Source organism: Rhinatrema bivittatum, chromosome 14, assembly GCF_901001135.1.
Source record: "Rhinatrema bivittatum chromosome 14, aRhiBiv1.1, whole genome shotgun sequence".
Taxonomy (NCBI): Eukaryota; Metazoa; Chordata; class Amphibia; order Gymnophiona; family Rhinatrematidae; genus Rhinatrema; species Rhinatrema bivittatum.
In genome coordinates, this window is record NC_042628.1 from 8,711,599 (window position 1) to 8,724,466 (window position 12,868).

Sequence of the window (12,868 nt, forward strand, 5' to 3'; positions counted from 1 at the left end):
ATGAAGTTAGCAGGCATAACTAAACGAGTTCTTGTACGGCAACTGCTGGCAGAGGTGGAACGGCCACCGGAGGAACCAGATAGGTTCTCAGGACTCATGCAGGGGTTGTGAGGAAGCAGGAAGATGCTCTCAGTAACTCAAAGACTGGAAGTCCAATAGGAAGAACCCAGACTGTGGGAAATAAGCATTCAGAAGGTAAAGACAACTCTTCTACAGCCAGTTAAACTTGGTTTGCCGATACAATAAGACGAGTATTAAAACAGGCGCCGTTACTGAGCACCTGTTTCCTAATGCACGCGCAGCCATGTCTCCTGGGTGCCTGATGCAATATTTAAATGAGCTGCTGTGGTAAAACAGAGGCACTAAGGAAGAATTACAAGCATCCATTTTATCCCACGTCAGGTCACATAATGCAATGGCTTGATGAAAAAAAAAAATTCTGGATGCACAATAGCAAGGGGCGAAATCAGCCTGGAGCGTGTTTATTGGGCATGTATGTTGTAGCAAGCCATTGCATTATACCATTATTCTTAAACACTGCAAGCAGCAGATTTAAGTATGGCAACTATACTAAGTAGGAGGAACCATAGAGAACAGTATTTTTTAAATTTCTCCTAAGCCCTTCACTCACGGATTGACTTAATACCAGCTCCAGGGCTGGAGTAAAATTTGCTGCATTAAAAAGTGTGCATTGGGTGCCCAGCAATTTTCTGCATTGGGGGTAATAGCTAATAGCCTCATCTACATGGAATTTACATGTGATGAGTGCTATCAGTTATATGTTTGGACACGCTAATATCCTCATCAGGGCCAGCACAAGGCTGTTCAGTCACCCTAGGTGGCGACATCACCCTACCACATGATCTTGCCAATCTAGGCATTGTGCCACAGGACTCATTCACTTTCAAAAATGGTGCCCTGCCCACTTCCGGCCCCCAAGTCTGCCTAATGCCTCCTGCCTGCCCTGCTCCTTATTGCATTGGGTGCTAGTCGAGCGCGCATACATCTGTGCGCTAGGCTGGGTGCACTTTATTACATCGGCCTGTGGGTGTTTAAATAAAGCTCTGGGTGAAACTGCTAACAGTGCGCATTCTTTCCAGGTTCCAGCCCGCCACATACTCTTCACTATATCTAAAGGCATTCATTAGATTTGTTTGGCCTTCTTGCCATGACAATTTGTTTAAATCGTGCTGATTGCCAGTAAAAAAAAAACCAAAACAAAAAACCACAGAAAGAAAACGTTTTATATCTGAGAGATGTCTTTTGCATAAATTAAATCATGTGCTGCTTTTTCAAAACGTAATCAAATTTCCCTAACACTTAGCAATTGGACTCTCAATCAATTGTCTAATCTTGAAAATCACATTTAGTTATTTCCCACAAAAACAGCGCTTCTGATTCTCTGCTGCTTACGTCCAAACTACTTCTGGCTTTAGAGAATCTGGCAGGACTGGTACAGGCGCGTTTCTGTACCACTCATGCTCGAGGTTTCCATCAGAGGCGGATGAGTCTTATCTTAGGATCCTGTCACCATCCATTTCTAGGAAAAGTCCTTCAAACACAGCTCCTTGGCCCTTGTATTGGCAAGGAGAACGCGTTCATCTTTGCCAACCAAACTTACATTTCTGACTGAACAAGCGGATTTCCCTTTCCCTTTCCTCTCTTTGGGGGGGAGATATTAATGATTCACTAAAGAAGAGAGATCCCACCTCCTAACTCTCTCTACGGGAGAGCAAGCCTTATAGACGGGTTTCGGGCCAAGTGCTTGAGGTCCCACCCAACCGGAAGAGGCCGTCGCAGGATCAGGACCCAGCTGCTCCCCGGTCCTCCTCCGCCCGGGCAGGACAGCTGGCCCCGGCATGGTCTCTTCTTCCCACCCACCCCCGCGGCCCGGAAGCGGAAGTGGTGAGCAGCGGGAGGAAGAGCCCATGAGAGTGTGGTCAGCGTGGGCCCGAAGAACCGAAGAGAGGCGCGGCCTGAAGGATGTGCAGCGCGGCTCGGAGGAAAACGAAGAAGAGCGTCAACCCCCGCCGCCGATGGGACTCCTCCTCCTCCGCCAGGGCTGGAAGTGAAGTAGGTTAGGGTTGGGGGGAGGCTGCTGCTGCCGCCGCTAGTTCGGGGGGGGAGTGAATGAGCAAGCATGTGTGTTGAGATCCTTTCTGTGTGTGTGTGTGAGATAGCATGTATGTGAATGATTGAGAGCTGGTTTAGGTGAGGGAGCATGTGAGTATGTGATTGAGAGCCTGTGTGTACATGAGAGAGAGCATGTTTGTAAGCATGTGAATGAGAGTCTGTGTGTGAGAAAGAGAGAGCATGTGTGTCTGTGTGTGATTGAGAGCTGGTTTAGGTGAGGGAGCATGTGAGTATGTGATTGAGAGCCTGTGTGTAAATGAGAGAAAGAGAGAGAGCATGTTTGTAAGCATGTGAATGAGAGTCTTTGTGTGAGAGAAAAAGACAGCGTGTATGTGTGTGATTGAAAGCCTGTGTGTGTAAGCGTGAAAAGATAGACAGCATGTGTGTAAATGTGTAATTAAGAGCCTATATAGGTGAGAGAGAAAAAGCATGTGTATATGTGAGCGATTGAGAGCCAGTGTGAGAGAGAGAGAGAGGAGAAAGTTGCAAGCAAACCATCCCTCCTCCTCCTGCCAGTGGCGTAGCCAGAATTGATTTTTTGGGTGGGCACAAGGTTAACATGGGTGGGCTGTAGGCATGCAGGTCTACTAGTTGTTTTTTTACTGATAAATAATGCCAAATTATGCAGCATAGCATTCACATCTACGCCTAAGTATGAGGTTTACTTAATGATACAAACATAATTCACGGTGATTTGTGGTACTTTAGCCTTCTTATTATTACGATTTTATACACGGCTCCTACCTGTCCATAAATTTTGAGAGAGCGGTTGTGTTGCTTATATTTAAATTGCTAACATCTCAAAATATAGATATATATTTTTACCTTTGTTGTCTGATCTTTGTATTTTTCTAATCAGTTGGTCCTGGTCTCTTTTTCCCATTTTTTCCCTTATAGCTCATTTCCTAATTCCTTTTCAGTGTCTTTCTTCTATTACTGTCTTCTTCCCTTCCACATACACGCTTTCTCTCACAGACTCCCTCTCACACACTCAAGCTGTCACTCTCATATGCTCTCCCCCCCCCCCCCCAAGCCCCCCAAGCTCACATTCAAGTTCTCACTTTCTCACCCCTCCCCAGGCTTATATTCTTATGCACACACAGACGCACATCCAGGCACCCATTCTCACCCACACACATAAACCCAGACTCCCATTCTCACCCACAAACCCATGCTCCCAGTCTCACCCACACATATTCAAGCTCCCATTCTCATCCATACATATACACATTTAAGGTACTATTCTCACCCACACATACACACATTCAAGCACCCATTCTTATCCACATATTCAAGCTTCCATTCTCACCCACCCACACAAACCCAGGCTCTCATTCTCACCCATATATACACACATTCAAGCTCCCATTCTCACCCACCCACAAACCCAGTCTCCCATTCTCAACCACACATACACACATTCGAGCTCCCATTCACCCACATATTCAAGCTTCCATTCTCACCCACATACACACCCAGGCTCCGGTTTTCACCCCCACACACTCCCATTCTCATCCACACATACACATTCAAGCACGTGCACAGCTTCCGCTTTCTCCCTCAGAGCAGGAAGACCAGCTGCCTCTCCTGCTGCCACCGGCCTCCTGCTATCTTCGGGCGTCGGCCGTACTGCCCGCCGAACTTCCTGTGGAGGGGGGGAAGCGGAAGCGCAGCGCACAACGTCCGCTTCCTCCCTCCCCCCCCCCAAGCAGGAAGATCGGCGGGCAGTACGGCCGACGCCCGAAGATAGCAGGAGGCCGGTGGCAGCTGGTCTTCCTGCTCTGGGGGAGAAAGCGGAAGCTGTGCGCGGCGCTTCCGCTCCCCCAAACAGGAAGTTCGGCGGGCCGTTTGGTCCGAAGATAGCAGGAGAACGGGTGGCAGCTGATCTTCCTGCATTGGGGGGAGGAAGCGGAAGCTGCGCGCGGCGCTTCCGCTCCCCCCCGAACAGGAAGACCGGTTGGCCATACGGCCGCAGCAGCGCTTCCCCATGTGTGCCGTGATGGCGCGCGAGGCGTGGGTTCTCTTGTTCGCTGTCGCGGGGATGGGATCCCGCGACAGCCTTGCAGTTCCGGTGCCAGTTGGGTGGGCCTGGGTCTAAGTTGGGTGGGCACCTGCCCACCCGTGGCTACGCCACTGCCTCCTGCTAATTCAAAACAATTTCAGGGCACTTGGATATCAAACGTTCTCAAGAATACAGAACAAAAAATTTTTCATTACTGGGTCTTTGTCTGCTATTTTGAAATATTTTATTGGTATCTAGACATTTTTTATATGAGTTTTTAATTATTGGATATTCCATTCATCAGCTGTTTTGAAATAACCTGTTCTTTTTGTTAGTTTGGTTTTACTGCTACTGATTTTATATTTCTTGATTTGTTTTATAAGGACTGGTGATGCTTCTCTTTTTCCTTTGTTACACTGCATACAGTCTCTCTGGCTTGTTGCGGTTTCCAGTTCAGTTTTGTCTGCATGCTTCTAGTTATGCGTTTTGGTCTCTTTATTCTTTGTTAGGTGAGGGTCAGCACATGTGACTCAGGTGAGGTTCTCTGCTGGCGTGTAGTTTCTGTGTAGGGCTCTATAGCAGCCTGACTTGGTCTGTTTTCCTATTAGGAGATGTATTGGTGTCTTAAGGCCTGGTGTAATATTTTCAGTGTTGCCTTTTCTTAGGTAAGGTGGTTACTGTTTAAGTGCTGGAAATTGGTGCTGTTTTGGTGTGGGAATGTTTACTATTTATGCAATTTCTGTTCAAACAGAATATGTATCTTTCCTTGTGTCATTCTTAACAATAAAAATAATACTGGACCTTTATTTTTTATTTCCGCCGTGAATTGTAATGAGCAGTGTGTCACACATGTGAGCATGGTCTGTCAGGTGTGTCACGATGGGGAAAAAGGTTGAGAAACCACTGCTTTAAAAAGTCAACGTGGACAGGAAGGGGCCAGACAGGTCGCCGTAGGATTCCATCCCCACGGTGGCAGAAGTAGGACTTTGGCTGTGCCTAATGAAAAAGCCCTGTGTGTGTGTGGGTGAGAATGGGAGCATGTGTGTGTGTGTGTGTGTGTTTGAGGGAGGAAAGGAAGAAGACAGTAGGAGAAGACACTGAAAAGGATTAGGAAATGAGTGACAAGGTAAAAATGGGAAAAAGAGACCAGGACCAACTGATTAGAAAAGAACAAACATCAGACAACAAAAGGGGGGGATATGATAGAGATGTTTAAAATTACGAGAGGTCTAGAATGGGTAAATGTGAATCTGTTATTTACTCTTTCAGATAATAGACTAGGGGGCACTCCATGAAGTTAGCATGTGGCACATTTTAAACAAATTGGAGAAAGTTCTTTTTTACTCAACGCACAATTAACCTCTGGAATTTGTTGCCAGGGGATGTGGTTAGTGTAGCTGGGTTTAAAAAAGGATTGGATAAGTTCTTGGAGGAGAAGTCCACTACCTGCTATCAGCGGCAGATTCCCGAGGATGACCGACCTGGGTATTCGCCGCTCAGGCCAGCCCAGGACACATCATGTGGTCTGCCGAGCGCGGCTCAGTCACGGCCACACATGGCAGACCACGTGACTGGAGCGACTGGCCCACTGGGGGATGCCCGATCCCCCGATAGGCCAATCTTCCCCTGCCTGCTATTAATTAAGTTGACTTAGAAAATAACCCCTGCTATTACTAGCAACGGTAACATGGAATAGACTTAGTTTTTGGGTACTTGCCAGGTTCTTATGGCCTGGATTGGCCACTGTTGGAAACAGGATGCTGGGCTTGATGGACCCTTGGTCTGACCCAGTATGGCATTTTCTTATGTTGGGAAAGCAGCTCCTGGGAGTCTGAAAAGAGGTCAGTAGGCCGGTATTGAACTTCTCCTAGGCAAGAGATTTACTGCGGTATCCTCCGGGATATCTGTGGGTTAATAATCTTCTTTGCACTGGTTCAGGACCAGGGAGGAGTGAAGTGGAGGGCAGTAATAGAGTGCCTATGGTGGCCCCATCTCCTGCTCACCCCACAAATCTTTATTCCAATCACAGTAGTTACCCTTTCTCAACTCTGAATGTCTACCAATAGACTCTTTTATGATAAGTGCTAGCTGGAAAAACCTGAATGCTGCTGTTTTCCCAATATGGGGGTAACTAGACCCCAAAATAAATAGGAGTCCAGAACATGATTCCTGAACTCTTGTCCTGGCTCTTCTCCTAGCCATTATGCCCTGGGGGACAGCAGAAGGTGCCGATGTATTGTTTGATTCTCAACAGTTGAAGCTTAAGCGCGTATTTTTAAAAGCAATAAATAAATAAATAATTGCATTAGGGGGGGGGAAAAAAGCCTATCCGATTTTTCCCCTCCTCATTTTACAGGGCTTGTCCTCTTGCTGGGAGAAAAATTACCTTTTTCTGCAGCCGGAAGTCCTGCTGCTTTAAAAGCTGAATCATTGTCAAAATGTCAGCTCTAAATCAAACGTCACTTATTTTAACTCTTGGGACTGAATAGCAATTCACTGTGCAGACCAGGAAATATAATTCTGAATTGCTTCTCTCCCACAGGAAAATCAAGATCTAGCATTTACCTAATATATTTTTCTAGTTACGCGGTGCTCGAGTGTTAATCTGAAAATGAAGGACTTGCTCAAAGCTGCTTTATGAAAGTAAAGCGAGTCCTTCCTATGACTAACACTATTGCTACGCTCACGGAATTGGACTCCGCAGTTCTGATGTCTCCCAGTGTTCCCTTTGATCTTCCTTGTACAAAAACCAAATCAATAAGATGAGTGACTCATTTTCAGTCGGGGGCAGATGAATCCTTTCTGTGACCACCAGGAACTCTCTTCGCACTCGGAACCAGCTCCGTTATTATTAACGTTGCAGCTGCTTGTACTCAGCTTTTCCAGAGTCGGTGACCGTCACCTGACGTTCCTATCCGTCTACTAAAGACGAATGTTTGCAGTCCGCAACACGCAGAATTCTGCCTCTTACTCTGCAGAAACGTTAAAGTTCCCTACATTCCCGAAACAGGCAAAAAGTAAAACGCTTGGATTACCTCAATAAGTATTTGAGCTGGAAAGTCAGAGACACCATGGCTTATTATGATTTGGCTGAGTGACCAAACAGTATTAAGTGGTAATTTGCCTTATTGTTCGGAACGAGTGAGACTCTCTCATTTATATGCACTCTTATTATAATCATAATTATGCATGTTCTTATGCGCTCTGAATACAAACGTTTAAAATAAATAAAATAAACATCATTGCTTAATGTACTAAATTAGAAATAGCCCTTTCCTGTTGTTATTTTTGCCTGTCGAAGACTTGAGGCATCAGCAGTTATGGATGAAAAGATGTTTGTATTAAACGCATTTTTAAATCTGGGTGTCTCACTTTGTCATAGGAAGAAAATGCTCATTTTGTACGGCTCTCGGATAATCTTCGTGGGTAATCTCACTGTTGAAATGTCAAAGCTAGTGCACTTCTCCAATGGTCAATGCAGGATCCATTTCTGGTTGTTTTTATTTTAAATTGTTGATTTAAATCAGCAGATGTTGAGCATTAGAAATGAGAAAAATCAACCAGTGCAGGGATAGCATTGGTCACATTCATGTAAAAAAGACCCAGTTGTTTGCTCCTATTAGTTCTGAAAGCAGGACTCTGTTCTGGAGCCTCATTTCTGACCATAAGAACAGCAAAGCATTACCTTCTGTGGTCAGTGTCCTCAACGTATTTGGGGGGAGGGGCATTTTCTTCCTGCTCCTCTGGGCTTCCAGCTCAGTTGGAAACAGGCTTGGCATCTGGTGCCAGGATCCTACATTTGCAACCACCTAGGGGTTTTTTTCCCTTCCCAACTCACCTAATCCGGTCCTCACAGCCAAAGTCCTCATCTGGGAGGCCACCCATGAGGGGTCCTTCTAGGGTCCTGCACTCATGGACAGTAAAATCAGCTACCTCTGCAGCATTCCCAGCCCCAGCTGGTTTGGGGACTGGAAGAGCTGGTCCTCCACATGGCAATGCCCAGCACTATCACCGAGTCACTAGGCCAGCCCCCTACATTGTGTTTTTAACTAGGCCAGCCTTGGTGTTTGGCTGTACCTGCTAGAAAGGTGGAATACCACCGATGTCTTCCTCCGGAATCCGACCCATTGGCACATACACGTATCTCTCTATACAATTTTAAGGGCCCGTGGCAGGAAAAGTCCTGCGGCCCTTACTGATGACCTCAACGCTTAGGGGCAATAGGTCTCCACACTCCTTGCATTGTGCTTTGCCATTCCTGAGTTCCTTCCTTGTCCCTGCCTTCTTCCTCACTCCTTGGTTTGACTTCAGACCGGACATTGACTACGAGCTACGCTGCCTGCCACGGCCCCTGCCTGGACTTTGGTTACAGGCTATGCCGCTCGTCTCGATCCTTGTGTGGATCTCCCCTTGGGGCTCCATCTCCTGTTCCAAACTTGGCCTGCGCTACAGTCTTCTCTCTCATCTGCACTCCCTCCTCTGCTGAGACCCTATATTAAGTCTAGCTGGCCCTGGCAACCGAAAGCTCAACCTGAGGGGAACATGGGCCGGTGGTGGTGGTGAAGCTCTAGTGGGGTCTCTGCGCCTCTTCAGCCTCGCCTACGAACAGTGGGGGCCTGTGGGACTCCTCCCCACAGGCAGTGCCAACTCCCTCTTGGTCCAAGGATCCAACAGCATAACCCCTGGTTGTGGAGGAAGCTGGTGAAGGCGGTGTCAGTGAGGCTATAGCTGTCCTAGCTTGGCGCTGTAAAATGATGTGGCAGTACCAAGAAAGTAGTCTTAAACCTAGTTCCTGTGTCCAGGTGCTAATATCTGGAAGCACAATTAACACACTTAATCCCTGGGCTTTATCATGCAGAGAACTTTTAGAAAGCCCGCTATGTTTCCTGTCTTTTGCTTATGCTGAGATGAAGATCATTATTGCTTATATTGTATTCTACACTGCATAATAATGAGCAGATAAGCCTTCTCTGGAACAGGAGAGAAAACTTGACTTTCTCACATACTAAAAGAGAGAAATAGAGGAGACAACTTGACCTCATCAGTCTGGAAGTGTTGCTATACTCCAGCAACCTTGCTATCTGTGGAGAGGAGATATTTGGTTATCTTAAAGGATCAGATAGTCTGGAAGGCCACAACTCTCAGCGATGAAGTAATATTATTTACCTGGTGGCTGGGGAAGAGAAATAATCTTTTGCATTAGCATTATGGGGTCATTTTCAAACTGTGGGTTTTTTTTTGGAGCAAAGTCTTTGGGTACTTTTTGTCTGCAAATCTTGCCCCAAATTTCAATGCAAAAGTATATGTATCTGCTTTAAACTCATGCTGTTGGTACAAGGTACCCACAGAGATCAGCATCAACTTTCTCCCTGAATACTTTTTCCACTGAAAATAATGCACCTAGCTTGGAAAATGCAATCTCCATGCATTGCTTTCCTCCCATGACCTGGGAATGCCTTCTCTTAATTTCACTAAAATCACAGGCCTTGCGGAAGGACACGCATCCCGTTAGCATGCTGAGGGAAGGGAAATTGATGTTCAGAGAGCTAATTTTACTTGCAAAAATGGTTTGGAAAATTGTCCTACAAGGAGGCAATTTTATAACAGCAGGAAATACCCCTAAATTGCACCAAGGTTTGAAGTCTGCTTTGAAAATAATCCTAGCAAATTCACCCTCACACAATTACACCGGCTATTATGCGCATGGAAACGAGGGGGAAATTTCTATGCATATTTTTCAAAATCCAAAAGTGTTCACATAAGTCCAAACCACTTCCGGACTCTGCTGCCGGAAACACCTCTGCTCAGTCCTTGAAAACCTGCCTGCAGACAGGCAGGGCATGCCTACGTTTTCCTGTATATAAAAAGCCATTTTGGTGGGTAAACCACTGTTCTACCCTACATCGATCTCCAAATACAGCAGATTTTCTTTTTATTAGTAAGAAAAATGCAGATTTGCCCATGTTTACTGTAGGTGAGGATGTTCAAGCACAGGAAGATGGCGTTGGAGATGGTAATTATTTTGGTGCAGTTAGTAATCAAATCCTGGAAATGAATGACTAAGAATGCCCGCTTAAAGAGAGCAGCGTTTGCACGTTTGACTCCTCCATATGTTGCTGCTATTGCCAGGAATGATTACCTTTGTCTACTGCGGCCAGGCAACCACCACCAGTGCTATGGAGCCTTGCCTGAAGACGAGCATGATTTAGTAAACGATAAGAACAAACCAACCACATGAAAGAAATGCCAAATAAAAAAATCTGCACCAATTTACAAGACTACCCAAGGTAAGAAAGACTGAACAATGGTTTCTGCAGAGAGCTTGTAGCTGGAAGGCGAGGAGGAGGAGTGAGCTGACAAGAAGGGCCTCAAAGAAAGAAAACGTGGAATTTTAATAAGATAATTTGCATTTTAGTGGCCGAGTAGAAGCTTAATCTGGACTATTGTTTTCTCAGTGATCTGACTTAGTGTCCCTGCTCGTCCTGAATATCAGTGACGACATGTTGATTACATTAATCATAAAGCAGTAATCCATTTTTTTCCATGCACTACTCTTGCTACACGTTTAGCTCTTCAAGCCACGGAAAAGCATTTTTTTCCCCCCCCGGCGGCTACAACAAAGCTTACTCATTGCTTTAAGAAGCCAACTTGAAAGATCTTAAACCATATCGTGTTTTGATAACTCCGATGCTGATCTAATAGAAAGCGTCACCACCCGCAAAAAATCCATTCATAACTGACAAGAAGGAAAGGAAGTTGCTACAAGAAGCTGCAAGGTCTTACCTCCGGAGATGAGGCAGAGTCTGCACCCAGCGCCCCTTCGTTCACCTATAGAGAGCGGACGCTGGAGTGCCTTATCGCTTGCAAAACTCCACCCAGAATTCCTTTATTTCATGCAGCATACAAACGGCCTTTCTAATTCACTGGTAGTCCTACTGACTACCCATAATCAGGGACTTCTGTCATTTTTTCCTACAATTTCCTGGATTCCTATTATGTTGATCTGTGCTCACAACCCAAGCCACGTTGCCTGCGGGTAAATACCCAGACTACAGGTGGAATTCATGATTGCAAATGTGGGATCATGGACATTTTCAAGCACACATTCTACTACCAGTCTTGTTACCTACCACGTGCTTATTTTGGGAAGAAACACGGATGAATCAAAACACCTAGGGGTTTATTTTACGATCATGACTCTCTTGTTGAGCACCGTGATCTGGAGAGCTCCATATGTGACTGACCGCCCATGGAACAGCGCTTGCCAGGTTTTTGTAACATTGTAAAAAAAGAAAAAAATCTAGCCAAAAATATACGTGTAACCGAGAATGGATTGATGCAGAAACTGCTATGCACAAAGTAAAATACCCAAGGCAGGTAACAAGCAAGCAGCTGGACAGAATCGGTTCCTCTGGCAACAAGCATGTGTAGCTTACCGGAAAAAAAATTAGCCATGTTTCCAATTACACTGCAAGAGATGTTGGCTGACTTTGATTTAGTCATGTTCTCGATTCAAGCACTCCTGTCTTGAAGCAAATAAGTGAGAAACCAGTCAGTACTTACAGGGAAAAAATGGATTGCCAGATGCTTTCCTTTAAGCCAATTAACAGCTGATGTATGCATGGAAATGGCATTTATCACAGTCAGTCTGAGGTTGCCACCGCATTCAACGTCATGGTGAGAATGCAGACGAGGTACAATTGCTGCTTATGGAGACCAATCACCTATTGGCAGTAACATAGGTCACCGCTCACTCAGTAGTGTATGAAAGCATGTTGTGTGAGATTTACAATAAATCGTACTAAATATGCAATAACAAGTTATGAAAGGCAGGAGTGTCTCACAACCAGTACACGGTAAGATGCTAACGGTCTAGCAAGACTATCTGATTCTGTTAATGGTTGCTGAGCAGAGTGACTTGCCATGTCTGCGACACTGATCTTTCACCACTGCCCCACCCACCTGCAGGGTGCAGCCCTGCTCCCATGTGGCCACTTCACATGCCGAGTCCAGCCGTTAGCCTCTTGGTGGAGCCTGCGGACTAGCCAGGGCTGCTAGTAATCCCTGAAGGCCTTCAAGATAAGGCTTAAGTGATTTGGATACTACTGACTTCTAAGAAATATTGTCAACCAAGTTTCGGTCACCACTCGCTTTCTGCAATTGCTTTCTGATTTTCAAAACTGGATTCTGCCCATCTTCATTAGCTGTTTGCTGCCTCAGTGCTGCTAAAGGTCCTGCTGAAAGACAAAAAACAAAATCACCCAAAGAACCGGAGAGCTTCATCCCAAGCCCACAGCCTGCCTTCTACTACCACATCCACAAAGGTATGAGGTCTTACCTCATCAGGCTAATCTGATTACAGAATTTAATGTTCAGCCACATGGAAAAAGAAATAAAGTTGCATCTGGGGATCTTGCTAAAATCAACTCTCAGCCTGTCCCTTAGAGAGAGGTCTCCGTGTCCCTGGAAACAACACTGACACTGAAATGTGCTTACCACCCTCTCTCCTATAATTTAACTGAAAATTGGTCCCACTATCAGCCTCCTGTACATGGACTAAGGTGAAAAGAAACTGCATACTCCCCATTGTGCATAACTGGATTTTCAATAACGCTTTTAGATTTTCTTGCCCTCCCTACATCACAGAAGCAAAAGGTCTGACAGCTTTGTAAGGATGAGTGGCTGTTAAAGGCAGAGGTGCAAAGAGGTAGACTGATAAATATGAGGGTGAGA

General features: G+C 45.7%; 1 protein-coding gene across 1 annotated transcript in view; it reads left to right on the top strand.

Annotated features, from left to right (window-relative positions):
- Positions 1 to 12,868, top strand: part of LOC115076096 — a 25,310-nt gene continuing 12,442 nt past the window's right edge. Inside the window, exons 1-2 of the mRNA XM_029577211.1 lie at positions 1 to 107; positions 1,924 to 2,073. Coding sequence (XP_029433071.1) covers positions 1 to 107; positions 1,924 to 2,073 — 257 coding nt within the window. The remainder of the gene's footprint in view (positions 108 to 1,923; positions 2,074 to 12,868) is intronic.